The 22,879-nt window shown below is 32.8% G+C and overlaps 3 protein-coding genes and 1 non-coding gene across 8 annotated transcripts; 3 read left to right on the top strand and 1 right to left on the bottom strand.

The window, feature by feature from the left end:
• The first annotated feature begins 2,058 nt into the window (after positions 1-2,058).
• TRNAS-UGA (transfer RNA serine (anticodon UGA)) lies at positions 2,059-2,140 on the top strand. Its single transcript has one exon. It is a non-coding gene; the product is annotated as a tRNA-Ser (tRNA).
• A 3,559-nt stretch (positions 2,141-5,699) lies between these two features.
• On the top strand, positions 5,700-6,014 carry LOC11413106 (auxin-responsive protein SAUR23). Its single transcript, XM_003603971.3, has one exon. It carries the CDS (start codon positions 5,700-5,702, stop codon positions 6,012-6,014), a length of 315 nt encoding a protein of 104 aa, XP_003604019.1.
• Positions 6,015-8,878: 2,864 nt separating this feature from the next.
• Positions 8,879-12,170, bottom strand: LOC11422795 (auxin-induced protein 15A). Its single transcript, XM_024779253.2, has 2 exons — positions 10,808-12,170; positions 8,879-9,298 (listed from the first exon to the last, which is right to left on the bottom strand). The coding sequence occupies exons 1-2, from the start codon at positions 10,884-10,886 to the stop codon at positions 9,039-9,041; spliced, it is 339 nt and encodes a 112-aa protein (XP_024635021.1). The 5' UTR covers positions 10,887-12,170; the 3' UTR covers positions 8,879-9,038.
• Positions 12,171-12,779: 609 nt separating this feature from the next.
• Positions 12,780-22,163, top strand: LOC11428165 (auxin-responsive protein SAUR50). Of its 5 annotated transcripts, none has more exons than XM_024778023.2 (4): positions 12,780-12,907; positions 13,058-14,693; positions 16,133-16,214; positions 17,314-17,618. In XM_024778023.2, exon 2 carries the CDS (start codon positions 13,220-13,222, stop codon positions 14,429-14,431), a length of 1,212 nt encoding a protein of 403 aa, XP_024633791.1. In that variant the 5' UTR covers positions 12,780-12,907; positions 13,058-13,219; the 3' UTR covers positions 14,432-14,693; positions 16,133-16,214; positions 17,314-17,618. The 5 variants fall into 5 exon arrangements, with proteins under 5 accessions (XP_024633791.1, XP_024633789.1, XP_024633793.1 ...); XM_024778021.2 differs by lacking the exon at positions 12,780-12,907 and adding an exon at positions 21,137-21,493 and having other exon boundaries at positions 12,956-14,693; positions 17,314-17,405; XM_024778025.2 differs by lacking the exon at positions 12,780-12,907 and having other exon boundaries at positions 12,956-13,430; positions 13,766-14,693; positions 17,314-17,619.
• The last annotated feature ends 716 nt before the right edge of the window (positions 22,164-22,879 follow it).

Genomic DNA, 22,879 nt, shown 5'->3' with positions numbered 1-22,879 from the left:
TTCTTATTCATGCATTCAAGGTAACATGTAGGAGTTATTGTGTCTCGGATGAGGAGTTTTAAAACACTTTTTAACTGATTCAAAAATAGATATTCATACTATTAAAGATTATTCAGATATTCTTGCATTATTCATGCTGACACTGATAATATTGCATTTATAACTGCAAATTAACAAATAACTGAGCAGTTTATAATAAATAAACAGATAGGAAACGACATAGTAAGAGAGGAAAAAAGAATTTATATGATAAATATATCAGGCTATTGGATTGTTAGGGAACAATGGAGGTGTAATTCTTATTCAAGTTATGTATAAGCAACATGCAACTAATATAGCTGCCTTGTTTTGTGCCCTTTATATATGTCAAAGTGCATTTGATATGCTCCTTTTTCTTTTGATAAAAACTAAATTTTCGTTTCGTTCAATAGAACATTATTTCATTATCGTGTTTGCATTGAGATACTCATCATTTTTCCACTTTTTTCATGCTTCTGTCAATGGAGCAGGTTCTTGAATCAGTGTTTTAGAGAGATGAGAGGAAGAAGAACTAGAATCAGATTTTGGAACACAATTTCCTTCATTTTTATCTTTCATTTTTATTTTTTTTGATTATTTGTTGTTTTTTTTCATTTATTTAATTCTTTAATTTATATGTGGCTTTTTTATTTATTTTTAATTAAAACAATGCACACGTGGCGGCTTTGAAGTGTCACGTCAGCGTTGACCGAGTCAAAATTGGTTTAGGGGGCCAAAACTGCCAAAGATCTAATACATGGGGGATTGTTTTGTATTTTAATTAGTTAGGGGGCCAAAATTACCAAAGATCCAATACATAAAGGCTGTTTTGTATTTTAATTAGTTAGAGATCTAAAATCACAATTTCTTAAAACATATGGGGCCAAAAGTGCAATGAAGCTTTACAAAAGTGCAATGAAGCTTAAAAATAAATATATGACTATATTTTAAACAATGTCATGGGCCAATGGACCATACTATGCTTAGAAGAAAACGTTCATCAAAGATGTGTTTGTCAAGTTTATCGTAAGTGTAATAACATTGATTGTCCATTATTTCGAAGAATATTAGTGAATACTTTTTGACCATAAATAAAAGCCTTATTCCAAGCAAATCCTACAGAATCCATAGCCTAAATACAACTCTACCAAACTACTACCATTGGCTTCTGTCTCATGTTTCACCATGTAATGACCAACATTAACTTGAATTAAGTCATACTACTACATAGTACCACCAATTTATTAAAATTGAAACATTAATAATGATGATACGTATAAAGACCAGCCAGCCAACCAACCGTATTGACACCAAAATATGAGTGAGAGTGACTCGATCTCTGGATTACTCTTGTCCAAAGTTTTAAAGCACTCATAACCAAATGTTAACATATTTATTTAAGGCTTAAATATGAAAATAGTCCCTCCAAATATCTGACATTTTGGTTTTATTCTCTGTAAAAATATTTTTTTGGTTTTAGTCTCTGCAAATATAAAAAATTTGATTTTGGTCCTTGGTATATTGTTTTAATCATTGTAAAATTGATTCATATTGGATTTAGTCCTTGTAATATATAGAATATTTGATTTTAGTCCCTCAAAATGAGGACTAAAATGAATATTATAGAGACCAATTTCAATATGAAATGATTTTACAAGGATTAAAACAAAATATCAAGGACCAAAACCAAATATTCTATATTTGCACGGACTAAAATAAAAAAAAAATATTTTTATAGAGACTAAAACCAAAACGTCAGATATTTACAGGGATCATTTTCATATTTAAGCCTTTATTTAATTTATAATATTGACGTTTTGACTTACCAGAGGGATTTAGAAACAAATGAACCCATCATTTAAAAGCCGGCAGCATGTACCAAAAAACAAAACAAAAATCGTTTGTGGAATTTTCCATGAAACAGTGAAGTCACAGGAAAAAACAAAATATAGGAACGCCTCCTCTCACCAAACGGTGCCAAAACTCAAAAAGATAATTTTAGTATTCAAATATTTGTTTGCTCTCGAAATTAACAACAGAGTCGATATGTCCGAGTGGTTAAGGAGACAGACTTGAAATCTGTTGGGCTTCGCCCGCGCAGGTTCGAACCCTGCTGTCGACGAGCCTTTTTCTTTCTATTTTTCTATTCGCACATCATATTCACACCTGTTGGTGTGAGTCTATTTAAAATCATATTTACTTACCCTATAGATTCCTTTTCTTTTCTTTCAAATGTGATTACCCTAAAGATTTTATTTATCACTAGCAAAAAGATCCGTATTTTTGTGCTAATAAAATTTTGATTTTGATTAATATAGAGATGAGATGTTTGTGAAATTATAACAAATTCAATAAATTATGTTTTTTTTTTTATGACACAAACAATATAATAAATATATTATAATTTTTTATTTTTTTAATGACGTCAACAATATAACATTACGAGTGTTGAAATAAAATATTTAAATATTTCTATTGAAGATTTTAGATTTAAATAAGACATCACTAAAAATTATAATTTATAGTTTAATTAGGGTATTTTTAAGATTTGTTCTTTATTCAATTCAAAGATATGATTTAAAAATATACTTGGCAAGAATTTTTTTCATATCAAAATCAAATTACTATATCTCTTACAATTTTTGCAAGTACAAAAAGGTACATATCAATTTCAATTTCGCGTATTCTGACACCAGTTATACTTACTCTATTCTGTGATGCAAGTACAATGGTACATATCCATTCCAATTTCTGTTGCAGAAAATTATATTCGGTACTTGTGCTTGTGTGAGTCAGGAGGATGTGATTCTTGGTTTTTCAAACAGAATTGAGGATTGAGGATACATGAATGAAGTAACCACAAAACTAACACTGGCAATGGCATATGATAATATATAGAGATCAAACTCCAGTGCTGGTTAGTTATTTATGTAACTTTCTTGCATTGCATTCTGCCACATTATAATAATCCATTTAGACAAATCCCTAATTGGGGATCTCACCATTTTGAAATTTGGTACTTGTTAGGTATCAAAGATTTCACTTAAGCATTTCAATCTTAAGTGAGTCCCATTTTTTTAATATTAAAATATTGAAATATAAAGATATAGAACTATTGGTAAATGATTAACAAATCTCATTTAAGATATTTGTATAAGATGTCTCGTTGGAGGTATGAAATGTTTATTAAATTCTATTATTAAAAAAGTATAAATAAGTTATATGTACATGTGTCGCCCCCTTTCTTCTTCTTCTTGTCAGAGGGGTGATTTAGGGTTAATTTCAACCCAAAAATCACCCCTCCGATTTGTTTTTCCTTCTACCTTAATTAAATAAGTGATTTCACATATTTTCTGTTTTCTTTCATTTGTTTTTGTGATTCCGTCGTCTCTGAACGACTTTGTTTGTTTTGATTTCCTGTCTTTGTGCGGTGTGTTTTTGATTTCCCATCTTAGTGCGGTGTTTATTTGATTTAGATCAATGACAATGACTTTGGTACCTTGCCTTTTTATGCTATTAACATGGATGATGGGAGTTTGTTTACAGATTCATCCTTTTTGTTTTTAGCGAATTTGGATTTGTATTGTATCGATGTACTCTATCAATTTGAATGAATGAATATCGTTTATTTTTGTGAAAAAAAAAAAGAAGTTATATGCACATGTGTAACCTATTTAAATATCAAAAAATAAAGGGTTAATGGTGCTTTACCCCCTGTAATATAGGTCATTTTTTGTTTTCCCCTGTAAAATATTTTTCTTGATTTACCTCCTGTAAATTTTTATTTTTTTAGAATACCCCCCTAACAGGTCATAAAAAAAACGAAATTAGGGAGTATTTCAAAAAAAAATAAAAAATTTACAGGGGGTAAATCAAAAAAAATAATTACAGGAGAAAAACAAAAAATGACCTATATTATAGGGGGGTAAAGCACCGTTAACCTAAAAATAAATGTGTGGATGCTCTTATATAAGTAAAGATCATATCCATTTATCAAAATAAATAAAGTATATGATTTGAAGAGAGATAAACCCAAAAAATAGATAATGAATTTTACCATTATTAATTATTTGATAGTATTTTTTTCATAAAAGAAAATCCAATCTTTATCTCTTCAACCAGAACAAACTAAGAGAAGAGAGATCCTTACTCCTTTTATATTTACCGCCACTTTTTCACATAATAACTGCCACCCACGCCTTTGTTCTGAGCTCTGACAATATATATGCCTACTGCACCATGCAGATGATGCGATTTCCGATGAAGATTCTGAATTTAGAGAACAAATTTTAAATAATAATCTTTCACTCCAAAATTATTGAATTTCAATGTTATTTTAATTTATCAGATTGAAAGGTTTGATTCAAACTTCTGCAGGTAACTAGGTACTTCAAACGTGGCCAATTGGGCATATTAAATATTTATCTGATAACATTTATGTGAAAATACATACTAAACCATATAAACTAATTGGAATTTGATACTTTGCAATTAAATTTTGACACTTGCAAAGTTGTAAGTTTTACTTGACAAATTGTATTGTAGATTGGATATTGGCTACATGATTTTGAAGGAAATATGTGTTGATGATAATTGTGTGATAAATCCTTTAAAAAAAAAAAAAAAATTGTGTGATAAATATGATTTGGCTACAAAATCCTGCAAGTTTCAACATCAAAAAGATACAATAAAGTTTGAGACAGACGGACAAGAATACGTTGACCTTAGAGATTTATCCGCATTATTGCACAAACCTCCTTGGACGTAATAACTAACAAAACTGCATTAACATGAATGATAACCAAGAGAGAGTAGATGGAGGCGACAGTTTGTATGCTTTGGAAGTATCTTTCGTAGTGACCTAGAGCAAAAGGTTGCGGCATTAATTTATCGTATGTGCAGTGAAGCATTTGATCTAATTACTTTGAGCGTGCGATGACATGAGTCTCCTCATTGTAGCTTATTTTCAAGCTCATATCACAAATTAATATACAAAGATTATGTGAGTGAGACTTGTAACTTTGGAAATATAGAAAAAACACTAAAAACACAAGAAGAAGAAGAAGAGCCTTAGTAGTTAGTACCACCTAGTCCACGTGCGTGAGTTATCATCTAAACCAATAATGTCAATTAACTTGCTAATAGAGGCAGAAAGAGAGGAGGGGCATATGTATATGCATGGATGTGTGATTATTAATTGCTGATGCATTTAGCATTGCTATGTTTTTTAACCTTATTGCATCATCTATAAAGCCCCATAACATGCAAACGTGTGATTGTGATGATCCTTTTCGTTTTCAGTGTACGTACGGCCCTCTGTTTTCTACAGAGTGATCAGTTATGGGCAGGGGTGGATTCAAGTTTGAAATTCAGCTGCAGCCATGTGATTTTTATAAAGTGGGCCCAGTGTTTTTGTGGCACCATATATATGCCCAATGTAATTAATTAATTGGACTCACTTATTAATATTGTATGATATGATCTTCTGCTGGAAATGTATGGCTTCCCACTCTCAATCATTAGTAACACAACACAACTAGTACTATTATATAATATAAATAAATACTATAACAACGCCAAATTAAGCATTCAGTTCCAATATTATTGTTACACAGATCTCATATATATTCACATTCTTTCTGTCTTGAATTCAAATCAATCAAGAATTGATCATATTAATTATGGGTGTTCGTCTTCCATTTATGGTTCTTCATGCAAACAAGATATTCAAGTCGTCGTCGTCGTCATCACATCATCTCCATAGTAGAAATCATTCCAATGTTCCAAAGGGCCATGTAGCAGTCTATGTTGGAGAGGCTCAAAAGAAGCGTTTTGTGGTTCCAATATCTTACTTAAACCACCCTTCATTTCTTGATTTGTTAAATCGAGCTGAGGAAGAGTTTGGTTTCAATCATCCAATGGGTGGTCTCACTATTCCATGCAAAGAAGAGGCTTTTATTAATCTTACCTCTCAACTGCACGCCTGCCTCTCTTGAATACATGCATGCATACTCCATTTTTGACAAATACTCATTAATTAATTAGTGTATTTCATTGTACACATTTTGATATTAATATATTGTCACCTCCATATGTATGTGTCTATAATCAACTTCCAAATTTAATTAGTTCCCTATTATTTTGAAGCTAGATAATGAAAAGCTATTCCATTAGTATTTAACCAGATTATGTATTCCAAAGCTATTAGTTTTGGTGGTACTGGAATAAAAAAATGTTATACAAAACTGCAAAATTGCAAAATTGTTTATTCCTTGCAAAATTGCAAAACTGTTTGTACCCACGTGTTTTATTCCTTGTTTATTTCATGGTTGAACATAGAGGGTAGGTCTAAAATTGTTCGGGAATCAATTTTGATTCAAACTATCCAAACAACATCAACTAATTCTACGAACATATTTCCAAATTTTTTTGCAATTTTTTTTTCTTCCCTTCCTTACTCTCTCTCTCTCTCGTTCAGTTCAGGTATGTTCGTTCTTCTTCTTCATTCGATTGTTCATTTTCTCCCATCAAATCAAAGTATTACATGAAATTCAAATTCATGAATTGCTTTGAAAGTACATGTTTGAACCCACATGTAGCAGAAATGTTTGAACCCACAGGTAGCAGAAATGTTTTGCTTTGAAAATTGATATTTTTTCCTTTAATTTCAAAAGTTTCGACCCACACTTATTCGTTTTAAATAAGTGCAGTCTTTTGAAGAATGTCTAGCAACAACTGCTTTGACATGATTATTGGGACGACTATATCTCAAAATTATTTTTTCAGCATAAAATAATTAGCTACTAGAACTTTGATTCATGAAATTGTGTTAAACTAGCCTGCCCGTTACTCAACTATTGGTTTTTTGCTAAAAAAAAAAATGAGTTACTGCTTTTAAGTGTAAGACTGTTTAAAAATTCTCCATTTAAAATTGATTAACGGACACAAGTTTGGATGAATTTCTTGCATTAAGGAATTGAGATGGTTATTTGACTTATGTTATGTTTATGTATGTTTAGGTTTGAATTTTAGCTAACATGCACTTTTATGCACCAAAGTTGTCTCAACTAGTCAATCGTACTGTCTAATGCTATTGTTCATATGACTTTTTTGCAATATGAATTTAATCATAGGCCATTCAAGCAGGAAGTTGTATGTAAAAATACATCTTCTTTGCAGCTAATTGTAAGACCACCCATTGGATGACAGTAACTGAATTAAAGGCTCTTTCAAGATTGATACTGTGAAAATTGTTTTTTTTTTTATTTTTTATTTTATTTTATTTCAAAACCCGATGTTTTTTCTAACTCAAGTGTCAAAACCAAGCTACCATATAGTTGATCAAAGTTCTCCATTTAAAATTGATTAAGAGACATAAGTAGGCAAGATGTTATGGGATTCACAGCCTTTTGGATCATGAGAGCTTTTGAAATTCATGTTTAACTGTTATTTTATTTGTATTATGGTTGGACATAGAACCGCCAATGAAAGACTTTCATAACTTGGTTAATAAGTTGCAAACCTGAAATCTATAATTAGATGGGTTTGGCTTCTGTTTTATGCGCCTACTCTGTCCAGTAATTGAACTAAGCCCCTGAAACATGTGAGCTGCAATTTCCTTGTCCTGATTTGGTTATTGTAGATATATATACAAAATTATTGCTATGCATATTTTCATTTCAGTATTGTGTCTGTTATAATGGTTCACCAATCCATATAGCTTTGAATTGAATTTTCTGATTGGGAAAATGTCAAATAATAGAATGCCAAACTATGTTTGCATAATATTGGTTGCCCTTGCCTTAAGAAAAGAATGAACATTGGCCATCCACTGGACATAAGTTGCAGGACAGGTTAATGCTTGTTTTTTCTGTTAACTGTCCTCAGAATATAACCTCAAAGAAAGGTCCCTAAGCCATAGCCTGGTACTTGGTTTCAGCTGATGATCCAGCAAAACTATGTGAATTATCTATTGCTTTTCCTCAATGTAAATCCAGTCAAATACAGTTGCAATCACCAACCCCGTGCCAATTTGAGGTGTATTATATATCCCTTAGTTATGGGGATGCATATCATAAATTCTTTTTTCAACAATAATTCAACTAGCCTCAGAACTCAATTGGTTTTTATTCTGATTTACACTTTATTGTAAATAAACTCTTTCCATCATTCATCATTGCTGCTTAGTTTCTTTTTTCCCAGGAATCACCAGTTTAGTCAAGCTCCTTTAGTTTAAGATTTATAATTCTTTTTCAAAAAAAATAATTGAGCCAAGCTTCCAAGATAGAAATATATCAATTGGAGATATATAATGCTTTTTCAAAAAATAAAATAAACCGGAAAAACGACAAGGAACGGACTTTGAAATTTGGTTCCACAATTATGCTAAATCCACCAAATGTCTTAATGATTGCATCTCACGCGGGTTAATTGCTCTGCCTATGAATTGAAGAAGTAGTTTATGGAATAATTTGTTTGATAATGATAACTATTCACCAATATGTTTAAAATTTTCGCCTTCGACTTCAACACAAGTAAACAATCACTGAAAATTGATAAACGCAACATAACCTTTCTAATCAAGCTTGGAAAAGTTGTGGCCAAGCTATTGCTATAAATCATAAGTCAAAGCTGCTAGAAAAATAGTTTGTGGTTAAAGTATGCAAGAAGTTTGTGATATAGATGCCTTCTGTCATCTAATAAACCAAGGGAAACAATGTATATATTGCTTTATATTTTTGTCAAAAAAATATTTTGCTTTATAATTTCTTTTTCTTTCCAAAGAATCAGCAGTTTTGTTATTCATAAACAGAAGCATGTAGATGCTCATTGACATGTTGAATATATCGTCATTTTGATTAGAAAAAATAACAACAAATGATTTGTTTGTGAATTTGTCATTCAGATAGACAATTCTAACCCTTCCCAAAGGTAGGGATAAGAAAAAAATTACAATTCCATGACCGACTATTGTACAAAATGTCCTAGCTAATCTATGTCAATCTCTTTCAGTGTAAGATTTATAGTTCATTGAAGCGAGAAGTAATATGAAAGAAAACATCTTCTGTGCAAGGAATTGTGAGGCCACCCATTGGATGATCGTATCCAAATTCTTCCTCCGCCCGACTCAACAAGTCTTGAAATGATGGTTGGTTCAAGTAAGACATAGGGATCACAAACCGCTTCATTTTCTCTCCAACATACACTGCAAGACACCCTTTTGGCACATTCACAGATTTTGATGATGTTTGGCTACCCGTAAATGAAGTCCTTCTAATAGCTGCAGGTAAACGGAAACCATTTCAAATGTTTTGAATAACAAGCTGAATTTATCAGATTTAAGAAAAAGGTATCTAAATTTGTTTGCCTGAGTAATTTGTGAAGTTGTGAAAGAGGACAATGTATTTATAGTTTTCAAGAGTTTATTGAAATTCATTTGCTTGAGAAATGACTGTTAAATTGATGGGGCCAATGAGACAAGAGATGACATGGTGTTGTCTTAGATGCCTCTATCAAGAATCAATAAGTTCAATAAGAGTGCAAACCATATCCACTCAAAATCAAATGAGATATGGTCATGTTAAACTCAATGCTTGTACCATGCCTACTCATTATTTTTCAGACATGGCACATGTTTTCTTCATATTGATAAAACAACTTTATGTTGGTGAATGACCACCTGAAGAATTAAGTGTAAAATATCAATCATACATGCACTAACACCCTATTTGTGAGTTGTGCATATTTATTGTTCTTGACTTGGTTCTTGAAGGGATTAGTCGGCTATGGTTCACAAGAGATCACATGAAACTGTCTAGAGGTCTTTCTTTAAGATTGAATGATTGCTTAAGATTTGAGAGAGTAAACCAACATGAAAACCATTCAGAAAACCATAGTGGTATGCACAGATAAGAAAACCTACTAATTTTTAAACCATTGCAATGGCATTAGTCTTATGTTTCAGACATGCTTTGAACATCTCAAATTTTCTTCATACATAGACGATTGTTACTTGCTTGTACCGTATTAAATCATAGTTTTCAGATTTCATAGGCAAAGATGAGAAAGCTTTCGATAGCATGATCTTATCAAATAACATTGGCATAATACATCTTAATTTAGGGATCATAACAATTAATTTTGAAAGGTTTCGTATTCTGGCGTTTTCAGAATGGTTTTTCTAATTTTTAAACTCTATAAGTTTGCTCTATAAACTAATTTAGCAGACAGAGACAACAGTGTCTGTGGTCAATTGTAAGGGACATCAAGTTTTATTTTGGTCGTTATTCAAGATTGGCATCTGTCTGCTAAATTTGCGGTAAGGTGTCAACCACTCATCTCTGTGATAGAAACCTAATTGGTTAGATCCAAATTTCCTACCAAATACCTTATGATTATGAATATTTTCAGTGCAAAACTTAATAACATTTGTTCTAAACTAATCAGGATGCAAGTCCAATTTTAACCCAAACAAAGAAATAAATGCAAGAAGCACAAGTTTTTGTTAACAAAAATCTCTAAAGCTAAGAAATTTGTTAGTACCATATATCTATATGCTTGAACCTTAAAAAACAAAAAGAAGAAGCTATATGCTTGAGTTAACAAACGAAAACTCTAGACAAAATTGCATATAATGTTGGCGAATCCGTATTTTTTCCATTCTATAGGACTAGTGTGTCTATCCAATATGAAGTTGCAACAGCTTCCAAGTAGATTTCATGGTTTATTGATGGAATTACAAACAATAATAGCTACTAGTTGTCCTATCGAAACAAGGACAAAATAATACCTGTTATGTTTAGAGCTTGTCTGAAACATTTCTCTTTCACAAGCCTAATCCTCAGTGAGAACCTCCAAAACAAAGCCATGTGATCATTAGTGAGTAATGTCTCCTACTAAACCCCATTGAATAACTCATCCACCATACAATTGGTTTTCAAAGTCTATATATATACTCATCATCGAGTTTAGAAGCAACAAAAATCATTCATACCTTGAAGCATCAGAATTCAAGCTCATTTCTGTTTTCTACCACTTCTTTGAGATCATTCTGTTGTGAAGAAATAAAACAAGAATGGGTTTCCGCTTACCTGGTATTAGAAGATCATCATTTAGTGCAAGTCAATCATCTATCAAACAAGTATATTGCTGTTTATGTTGGAGAGAAAATGAAGAGGTTCCTGATTCCAGTATCATTTTTGAATGAGCCTTTATTTCAAGAATTGCTTAGCCAAGCAGAAGAGGAGTTTGGTTACTGTCATCCATGGGTGGTCTTACATACAACTTCTCGCTTGAACGGCCAATAATTAATTAATTAGTGATAACATATAGCACAATAGGATTGACTAGTTGAGACAACATTCGTACATCAGGAATTTCTTTGTCCATTTTGATCTTTCCTCTTAAGTGGAAATCTGAAATGAGAACCTAACTTCAATGAAACTATATTCTTTTGAATTTATCTGTTGTTTTTTGCGTCGTCTTAGATGACCGTGTGATGAATCAAACGTCCTATGTTATTTCCCTAAAACAAATAAAAGAAATCAAATCTGTAACTGCTAAACAAAAATCTCAAACGCTTGCTTCAAAAAAAGTCGAAAAACGCTGAGTGATGGTCATCAAGAAGCTTAACAATTATAGTGGAGGTGATGATGGTGGTGGCGCCGGTCATCACTGATCCTAATCATGGCGACTCTGTATTCATTCCAGTACTGTGTTCAACGGAAATCATTGTCGAAGGTTCATTGCGGTTGTGTTATAATCGGTGCCCTTTATCTGCCTCCGATCTGCGACATGATGCCACCGTAGAAGTCTTGTCTGAACTGCAGAGGACTGCCGCTGGTTTTGTTATTGTTTACTTCATGTCAATATCAGTGAAATAATTTTTAGATGACTCACTTCCATCCCTTTTGCATTTGGTCAATCTTATGCAGTAGGAATAAATGTCAGGAGATTCTCCAATTGTCCAATAGCATGAGCTCGTTATCTTCGTTATGTATTAGGTGATTTGGTTTTCTGTGTGCAAAATTTGAGACTCTATAATGTATTGGTTCCTATTAGCAGAGGCTAGGACAAAGATTTGGTTCCTTGTGTGCAGAATTTGTCCCTGGTTAATTTGCTTTGTGGATCATCCAATCAGGAGAAAATTTTATGACAAGAATGGAGCTTTGTGGTGAAAAATTGATGCAATTTGTTTCTATGATCTTAATAGGAGTAAGAGTGTATAATAGTAAAGATTTTTTATTATGTTTGGCCCTGTAACGTATCTTCGCAACTATTGTAATTTGTATATTGTAAACAAAGCATTTACCTATTTGTAGAAATACTACAGAAAATCAATTATAAAGTTAGTGAATTTTGTTTGAGCTGTGATTGTCCTCTTCCACAATTGATTATGTTTTTGAACTGCATGATCATCTAATGGAGTTGTCTTTCTTTCTTTTGTTGAAATAGTCCTTTCTAACTCCAAAGACAGTTTTTTTTTACCACACTCATTTACACTATTAAACTCCATGCCAAAACTAGGTACTGTAGTGGTTGTCATTGCTAGAAAAAGCCTATCTATTTTCAACACAAAAACAGAGCAAGTCACCAACATAGCTTATTTGAAAATTACAATACACACACATATAATATATTATGTGCCTGTACACCCTATAGGTTTAATCAATTTCAAGAATCACTGTTTTTCGACCCAAAAAAAAAAAAATATATTATATAAATATAGATCAATAGTCTTATTAAAGATTACAATTTCTCAAATTCAAGAATGTGTTTTGGAGATATTCCAAAAATGTGTAGATTGGGGAAATTGGCAGACCCAGAAAATCGTAGCTGTGTTTTGGAGAAATAATATGGGACGTTTGATTCATCATGCGGTAAAGATGAGGTGACACAAGTTTTAGTTTGAAACCATATAATTAGGCATTTACATTTACATGTCAAGACTCAAACACTAATACATGCACTTTCACACCTTGATAGATATCATTTTTCATACATGTCTAACTTAATAATTCAATATTTACACCAATGTCAGGTAACCAATAATCTCTCATCCATCAAGAAACTCCATGCTCACCTACTCACTAAAGGCACTCTCTTCATTCTCCATGATCTTCACACCCAACTCATTTCCACATACACTTCATTCTTTCCAAGCAACAATCTTCAAACACTTACCAATAGTTTCTTCAAATGCATGAATTCCACCAACCCATTACATTTCAATGTCATCATATCTCATTTCTGTCGTAAAGGTTTCCCCTTTCTTGCTCTCACCACCTTTTCCTTTATGCACACCAATCACGTTCCTTTGGATACATACGCTTTGTGTAGCACTTTGACCGCTTCATCTAAATTCAAAGACGTCAATTTTGGGAAACAGATACATGCCCACGTTGAAAAATCAGGTTGGTCTTCTAGTGTCTTTGTGGGTAGTGCTCTCATTGATTTTTACTCTAAATTGTTGAATGTTAAAGATGCAGCTCTTGTGTTTGATGAAATTCCTGACAGGAATACTGTTTGTGCCAATGCACTTTTATCTGGTTATTGTGAGTTTGGGTTATGGGTTAAGGCATTTGAACTAATTAGGAAGATGCCTTTATTGAAATTGAAATATGATCACTTTACATTATCAGCTGCTTTACGTGCGTGCACCGGGTTATCTTCTGTTGAAATGGGTAGACAACTGCATAGTTATTTGCTACGTACTATGGCTGATATAGAGAGTGATGTGTTTCTGCAGAGCACGTTGATTGAGATGTATGGCAAGTGTGGAATGGTAGAGAAGGCTCAGCTCGTTTTCAAGTTGGATGGAATGGATATCAGAAAAGAAAGAAGTAGAGACGTTGTATTTTGGACTTCGATGCTCGGTGTGTATGGTAAAAATGGGCATTATAAGGAAGTAATTGATTTGTACAGTGAAATGTTGCGGGAAGGAATCAAACCTGATGGAATTTCATTTCTGACAATAATCTCAGCTTGTGGTCACACTGGACAAGTAGATGCTGGTGTGAAGTATTTTGAATCTATGACTAATGATTTCAAGTTGGATCCTGGTCCAGAGCATTATAGCTGCTTGGTTGATTTACTTTGTAGGGCTGGAGAATTAAACAAGGCATGGGAATTACTTAATGAGACATGTCATCATAAGGGAATTGGGAATTGCAGTGTCTCAATGTGGGGAGCGCTACTCAGTGCCTGTGTGGACAGTGGGAATATTGAGCTGGGAAAATTGGCAGCTCAGAGGGCTCTTGAGTTAGATCCTCAAAATGCTGGAATCTGTGTTATGCTATCAAATGTATATGCCCGGCTTGGTATGTGGGATGAGATTGGACGTTTGAGAGTATTGATCAATCAAAGAGGGTTAAGAAAAGATGTTGGATGCAGTTGGGTTCAGGTGACAAGTTGAATGAGTAGGAAATGGTTTGAAGTGGTGTTGTGGCCTTTAAAATATTCCTAATATGTCTCTACTGCTAATCCTAAATACGCCTACCATTACAACTTAAAAGTCTGAACAAACGAGGACTGGTCAACTAGTCAACTAGCTTGAGGTTAAAAAATGATATTTGGTTAGATTTTAGAATGGATTTCGTACTGAAGCGGCGTAGCATATTCTTCGTCGGAGAATGCTAAATATTACAAAATTACAAGCATTAATTTTAGTATAAAAAGTATGTAACTAACTTTTTATCCACTTCTCTCTTATGTTGTTGCCGGGATATGTATTGTTAGTTGTTGCTCATCATTTGACTGAATTAAAGGTCAATTACTTGTACAACATTGCAGTTTTGTTTTCCTGGTTTTAGTTGTTAAGTAGACCAAGATAAACTTCAACCTATTTCAAATGCAAATTTTTTACTCATGTTACTTGCTCGACCTGCTAAAATCCCTTAGGGTATGTTTGGTTCAGGGTAAATGGAGGGAAGTGGGGGAGATATTTTTAATTATGTGTTTGGTTCAATTTTTAGAAGGGGAGAAGATAGGAGGGGAGCAAAATTCTTCCTAGACTCACGTTTTGCTTTCCCCCAAATTGGGGGGATTTGGAGGGGAGGGGAGGTTTGCTCTTTGAAACTTTCATAATGCTGCTCCTCCTTTCTATTGCCTGATGCTTCTTCTTTTTCATTGCACTGATTTATTGTGTCTGCTTCACGTTCTTGTATTCACTTTATTGCCTTCTTATTATTCCAGTATCGTCATTACTTTGCCACTCTCATTTTATGTTTTTTTTTGTACGGTTCCTTTATGCTGTGTTTTTATGTATTCTTTTTTCTTGGTGGATAGACGAAATGGCAATACTCATTGGAAACACACACAAGTCGAGGAGCAGGGTTTCTTCGAACCCCTGTCACGACGTTCGGCCTAGCAATTTTGGCATTTTTGCCTGTTGAGCTGGGAATTATGGACTGTTATGTATTCTATATTTTCTTTTATTTTGTTTTTGTTCTTTTGTCATATATTTTTCCCCTCCCCTTGTGAACCAAACATATTTACAATTAAAGTCCCTTCCTTCCCCTCTTTTGAACCGAACATCTATGTAATCAAAATTCATTCCCTCCCTTCCCCTTCGTTGAGCCAAACAAGCCCTTCGGTTCTATCTCCTTGTTTGAGAATGAATTGTTTCATCAAAAGATTTCTTCTTTGATTACGACATTGTTTCATATATCAGATAACTGATCAAACTTTGATATAGCTATGCATCAATTTTAGCATAATTTATATTGTATGTTTTCCCTAAACATAGAATTCACTCATGCTTTAATAGTTTGGTACATGTCAATTGATAAGCTAAGCCAGATTTTAGTTTTGTTTTTGCTATAAAACAACATTGTGTTTGCTTTTGCACCACTTTCACTATTTAAGATAAACGTCTTTGTAGAGATGTCCCTCTGTATCAGCCTATCAGGATGTTTTCAATGTGCATTGCAGTTACTTAATGAAGAATTCAATTCTAGCATCTATGGATATACTTCTATTCCCTAATTGTCTTGTCTATACCTACTTTAATGCATCTAATCTATTCATGCATTTCTCTAGCTAAAATGCTTACCATCTCAACCTTCACAATTGCATCCTTATCTCCTGATAATAAATAATCCATTGTTTATTGTAGTTCAATCTTGTATGTGGAGGGAACCCCATGACCAAAGTCTTCATTGATCCCATGACTGGTCTTGTCGCTGTTCGTCGGCATGGTAACTGTTCAACCCGTGCTATTTTTATTTTTAAATAGTTTAAACACAAATGTTAATTTGATTGGCACTAAATACTGATTTCTTGTCTTTTTTTTTTTTTTTTTTGTATATGGAAAGCATATCCTTTCTTCTTTTTAACAATGCCTTTGCACTCTCTTTTACTTCTGTCCAATATGCTAGTTAGAACTTATTAACATTATAGTTGGTAGATCATGAAACGCAGTATTAGTAATAGGACTGTTGAACAAGAATGCTTCTGTTGTTTTTGTTTAGGTTCTTCTGTCAAGCAGACCCTTGTTATCTCCATCAATTTTGGCACATAATGATTAGAATGCATTATGGTCTAGGAATAATTCCAAATGCTTCTTGTGGTTTATTTTATTTTATTTGCACTAGTGAGTGGGAACTCAATCTCCCACCCTATGGCTACACACAAGTTTTTCATTTATTATTATCTATGTTACGTCTGTTGTCTCACGCAGGCCCCCTCCCCACCCATGCACAACCCAATTGTATGCTATATTACATACTGGAGATTTAATATTGATAAGGAAAGGAAAATAGATTACAGAATTCTTCTGTCTAAAGAGCGTTACAATAAAAGTGTGTTTGAAGCCCAAAAGCATTATCGATCTGATGATTTGTTTTGCATGAAGATTGTATTGTCTGACAATTGTGCTCTTGCTTAGTGTATGGCTGTATGGTACTTTTTGTCTATGTCTCTGAACAATTTTTTTTAACTGATTCCATTTCCCCATTGCCTTGGGTATTTTGTTAAACATATAAAAAATAAATGGCACTCTATTTTTTTGTTTTAACTTATATACTTTCAAGTACGGTAACAAATGCCCAAAAGCAGTAACGTTTTCATAGAATGATGTTGGTGTCGACTTTGTTATTTATGGCAAATCTGGATCTCTATATGTGAAGTAATATATTCATATAAACGATAACCCGCCAGTCCATTGTATGGTGGACAATATGCTAAATAAGTCTGGGCAACTTGTGATCATTCATTCATAAATTGTGTATGATATATATGTTGAAAAGTGTATTGTGCTGCTATATGCTGAAAAATTATAATCGTTTTTGTTCACAGGATATTCAACAAGTCAAGCTTGTTTATAATCAGAAACTGAGAACATCACAGCCTCCATAGGATACAACTATGCAGGTCATAATATATCTAAGGTGCAGTTGATTTTGGTCATGTATGCTATTCTTAATTGCTTGTTGTGTGAAAATTATATGGCATTTATAATCAAGTGAAAGAACTTAGCTGGGAATATGCAATTAGGAATTTGGGATGTTAAAATTTGTTTCCAACAATGCGTAAATAATCAAGATTTTTTACTCTAGCACTATAATCACTAAAGCAAGAGCAGTTATATAGAAGGGATATGCAACATTGTAAATTTGTTTTACACCGACAATTAATAAGAACTCAATGTTTTTCCACTACATCTACTGATCTGATATTTCGTTGGTTGAATGTAGGTGTAAAACAAATTTACACACAATTCATGTCCTTTAAACTCTTAAATAAAACAATGTGTATTTGTTGACTAACATGTACAATATACACGGGTGAATTAGTTAAGGGATTAATATTATGTCGATGACATTTAATTAATATATTCTTTAGATCAATATTAATGAGGATCTTTTGAAATGGACCCATCCATCCTTTGATGAGCCACTTAAGTCAGTAGTTGTAACACTTCAAAGTAGAATTGTGCGACATTCCTTGCTGGCTTTCTGATAGGCCTTTTTGTGCTATATATGGATATAAACTGTCTCAACTCTATATTCTCAAGTTTAGTCCCAAAAAAAAAAAAAAAAAAAGTATATTCTCAATCTCAAGCCGGTGTTTATTTATGTGGTGTCCATTTCACAACATTGCCTTTCAAATTGACCCGTATGTGTGTGGACGTCATTTCAGAACTGTATATTATATATAACGAGATAATGATTCACTTCCCCACACACTATTTCTCTGACCTGTTTTCTCAGATAATAAATATATATAAAATACTTACCAAAAAATTTCCCAACAATATTTTTTGTGTGGTATATCATGCACCGCATTAGGTGATATCCCACATTGTAGACAGATATCATCCTTGGATATAGGACAAAGTCACAAAAGTTGAGGTAATTCTTTATTTTATATCAAGGAACAAATGTAATTCGGGAGAATTAATGGAGTATTATATACTTTTTCAATGAATGAAAGCTAACAGAAGAAATAAACAGTCTTCCAATTTGGGAATTGAAAACTAGCAGCAACCTTAAGGAAACGTATCAAAATCCCTAAGCAACAAATTAGAATGTCGTAATTATTTAATTGTAACAAGTTAATATATCTGATCTGAAGAATATTTTAGAAACCACACAAAATTACTAATATCAATTAAAATTTCAAACAACAGAAGACTAATCTAGCTGGATAGAGTAGAGGTTAGCATCTTCATGTGAAGAGAGGATATCATGATATCACAGGGCCCTTTATCTTACAATGTGTTGTCTTGATGAGATGATTTGTGGGGAGAGATAACATGGACTTTCATGTGCCAAGTGAAAGGTTAAGTCACAATCAACTTTAAAGATTATCCCTTGGGTTGAAAAACAGAAAAATTTGTTGGCCTTTTCCATCTCTTCCACCAAGCAATCTCATTCGCAGAACATGAAGAGTCTATGCAAGGAAGGTGACATCCACTTAACTAGTTCCCCATATAGAAATAGAGAAATATTACGTCAACACAACTATACCTGCACAAATGAAAACTACTGTTAATGTATAATCCTTACATTACATGTGAAATTGAATTTAAATATGCAGAAAATATTTTGATATAGATGTCAGTTTAACCATGCAATTAATAATGTCATTGAAGGTTGATTCAATTAGTAAGTATCCAATATCCAACAAAAACATGTGTGTGTCCACCCTAATCTTGATGATTCCAGATCCAAATGATTTTCACATAAAAAAAAATGATGGGATGAAATATTAGGAAAGAATATATATAAATGCAAAGAATTGTTCAACTCTGATTATGCCAAAGCAACAATGAGAATAATAAATTAGCGTAGTTGAATCACAGAATTAGAAAAGCTATGAGAGGTTTAAGTAATATGCGTAGAAGTTACACAGATTCAAATATCATTGTCTCCATTATACACAAAAAAATTATCACGGCATTAATTTAGCTTGGGTGTTAGGATTCATTAGTAGTACTGTAGTGTATTGTTTGGCATTAAGAAAAACACACATAAAGACGGATCACAAAAAATTCAGGACATGGCCGTATACGGATATTTAATTAATTTTGAAAGATAATTTTATGTGGCTTGGAAACATGGTAAAAAGAAGCAAGACGAAGGCAAGGTAAGACCAATATAGTGGTATACACATGAGATGTAGATGTTTGTCCGATTACAATTTTTGTATTAATTAGGCAGGACCACATGGGGAAGCCCTGCAATTTTAAGACACTAGCCAACACTACATGCAGGTTGAGAAATTCAGAAGCAAGAAATACTAGCTACTTTTATTAACAAATTTGTTATCACATAATAACTATTTTATTTGATCATTTCATACGGATTAAGAAAATATGATAGTAAAAGAAATAAAGAGAATGGTGATTAAATGCAAAGTCGAAAATTATAACTTAGTATCGATGCATTGACATATAGTATCAATTGGATGGTACAATTGAACAGGGGAGTATAGTACCTTGTGCATATCCCTATATTTTGTATTTTCGCTGGAACAATTAATATGGATGTCTTTGCAAGAAAAGAAGCAGCCAGCCAACCAAGCACGTTGAATATGATTCATATTCAAAACTCACTTGATTAATCAATCCACGTTTAAATAATAATCAAAATAAAGATAGACATCATGCACCTTAGTACTTAAGTAGGCAAACACTATAAATAATAGTCAAATACTTGTTTGGTTTGATGTATTAGATTAAATTAGTTATAGAAATATCATGGTGAGTTCTACACGATGCAGACATAAAATAAATGATACTAAGAAAGTGGGACATGCATGGATTATTTTTTGCACATAAGAAGGTTGTAGCCACAAGCCAGCAGGCCAGGTAGGGGATACAAAAAAAGACTAAAGCTGTGTTTGTTGTAGCGGTGGAATTGAAGAAAACGCCGTTTGTATAGAAGCTGCAATATATAAAGTTCAACTTTTGCTTTAAAATTTGCATTGAAAAATGTGTTTCAACGTGATTTTTAAATGCAATCTGTGTACCAAACACATACTAAGTATGTTTATATGAGGGTTGTTGTGGTAGTTATTAATTTGCTTCAATAATTTGGTGGAGTGGAGGGTGTTTGAAAGATGAAAGAATTTTTTAACGTAATGAAAGGAGGAGCTAGCGGTAATTAAGGACACATGGGTTTCTGCAAAGTTGATTGATTTTGTATGGTTTGAATTTGATTTCACGTGTCATTCATCAGTAGTTCACAGTTTTACAAACCCAAAAATCACACAAAAGCCAAAACATTACCAACTTGTACCGATTGCGATTAGTAAGTGTTTGTTAGTAGGTCCGTCCGTGAATTCATGGATAGATTTATTTATTTAGTGCTACTGTAGAGTGGGGAAACCTCTTCAAATTTAAAATGAATGAACCATCAATTTTATTTAACCTTTGAATTATTAACCAGACATTAATTTAATCTTTAAACTATAAAAATATTTCAATGGTATCTAAATTATATGAAATTCATCAATTTAGTTATTCGTATTGAGATATTTGAGGACTAAGTTGATGAAATTTCATATATTTTAAGGACTAAATTTAAGAGAGATTATAGTTTAGAGATTAAATTAATGGTTCGTTTAATTTGGAATTTCTCAAGTTATTTACTGTGTTTACCCCGCTCTTGTTTAGGTCGCAATTAAAAATGGAGTCCATGTTATTGGTGCCATAGAGAGGACCAACATAGAAGAGAGATGCCAGTGAGCTTGGTTCCCACCACCAACATGTCCTTAGTCCTTACACACACACAACCCAAAACACCCGTGGGCTCTCCTTTGCAATTTCTTGTCCCCACAATCCACATGAACAACTGAAACCCTCTTTCCCTCTCTCTCTCTTCATTGCTTCTTCATAAATAAATACCAACCGTCACACCCATTATAACTTCCACCATCCTCAGTCCTCACCACTATAATAGTACTAGGTCTCTAATTGTTCACTAAGTTAGTTAGTTATATCCATTTCAAACCCCTCTCTCTCTCTCTCTCTGAAAATGGCCATTAGATCAAAATCAAGCAAGCTTGCTCAGAACACAGTGCTTAAGCAAATCCTAAGGAGATGTTCAAGCTTAGGTAAGAAAAATGAGTATGATCAAGATGAAGATGATCATGGTCTTCCTCTTGATGTCCCAAAAGGTCATTTTGCTGTTTATGTTGGTGAAAACAGAAGCAGATATATTGTACCAATCTCATTCTTAACTCACCCTCAATTTCAGTCACTCCTTCGACAAGCTGAAGAAGAATTTGGCTTTGATCACGACATGGGACTCACCATTCCTTGTCAAGAAGTTGTTTTTCGATCCCTAACTTCGATTATGCTCAGATCATGAACACAAAAAAAAGAGTGAGTTTGTTTCATTAATTAGCTCTACTTGAAGAAAAGGTGATCAAGATGAAGCTGCATCTAGCTTTTGCTTCTCTTTTTTTAACACCATTCTTCATTGTGGTCATTGAATTAGTTCCTCATCAATTCACAATGTAGTGTTTTTTTTTTTCTTTTTTCTTATCTTAATTTGAATTAGCCCTTTAATATTTGGGGTGTTCTTTTATTTTTATTTTGGTCAATTATGTGACTATAACCAGGAGCATTTTTTGGGGTAAAATTTGTATAAAGAGTTTCAGATTTATTTAATTTCCTCAAGGCGTTTCGTAATATGAAATCTGCATGTTTTTAGTTATTGGCAGTTCTCTTTAGTCTTTCCACACACCCCACCTGCCATGTGAAATTAAGATTTTGTGCAGGGACAGAAACTGGCAATGCGAGATTATTTAGTCCATTCATAGTAAAGCCAAGTATATGATGCAAATTAATATAAATAAAATTCATAATAATAAAAGTAAAGGGAACAGAACATGCATGAGTTGTCTGACAAACGTGCTGTACTTATATGTGTACGGATCATCTCTGTGCAATGGTTTTTAAATTGAAGAATACCCCACAAACATCAATCCTAAGAGTACTATATTAAGGAATAATAATAGGTTTTGTAAGAGTTGCAAAATAAGTAGTATCAGAGTTGATCTTGATAAGAAATTTTGATATAAACATAAATAAAAATGACTTAAGCACATACAAATACATAAGACAGATTTAAAGGTAAAAGTAAAAAAAATGATATGATTAATTTTTTTTTTTTTAATTCTCTCCATTTATGTTGTGTGCCCAAATATTTTTTATTTGGGTTTGTGTTTAGCTAAGAATTGCTCCACATTTGATATATTGTCTATGTGTCTTTAAATATTTGTGATCAAGCAAGTATTTTTCGATTGATATATCGTGTATTATAGAGTGTTTGCTTGTAAATTTTGTTTAGGTTGGGTTCCTTTTTACCGTGGAAACAGATGCTAATAATAGTAGCTTTGACTAGTTTTTTTT

Source organism: Medicago truncatula, chromosome 3, assembly GCF_003473485.1.
Source record: "Medicago truncatula cultivar Jemalong A17 chromosome 3, MtrunA17r5.0-ANR, whole genome shotgun sequence".
Taxonomy (NCBI): domain Eukaryota; kingdom Viridiplantae; phylum Streptophyta; class Magnoliopsida; order Fabales; family Fabaceae; genus Medicago; species Medicago truncatula.
The sequence above is the reverse complement of the archived record's forward strand: the minus strand, read 5'-3'. Positions and strand labels throughout refer to the sequence as shown.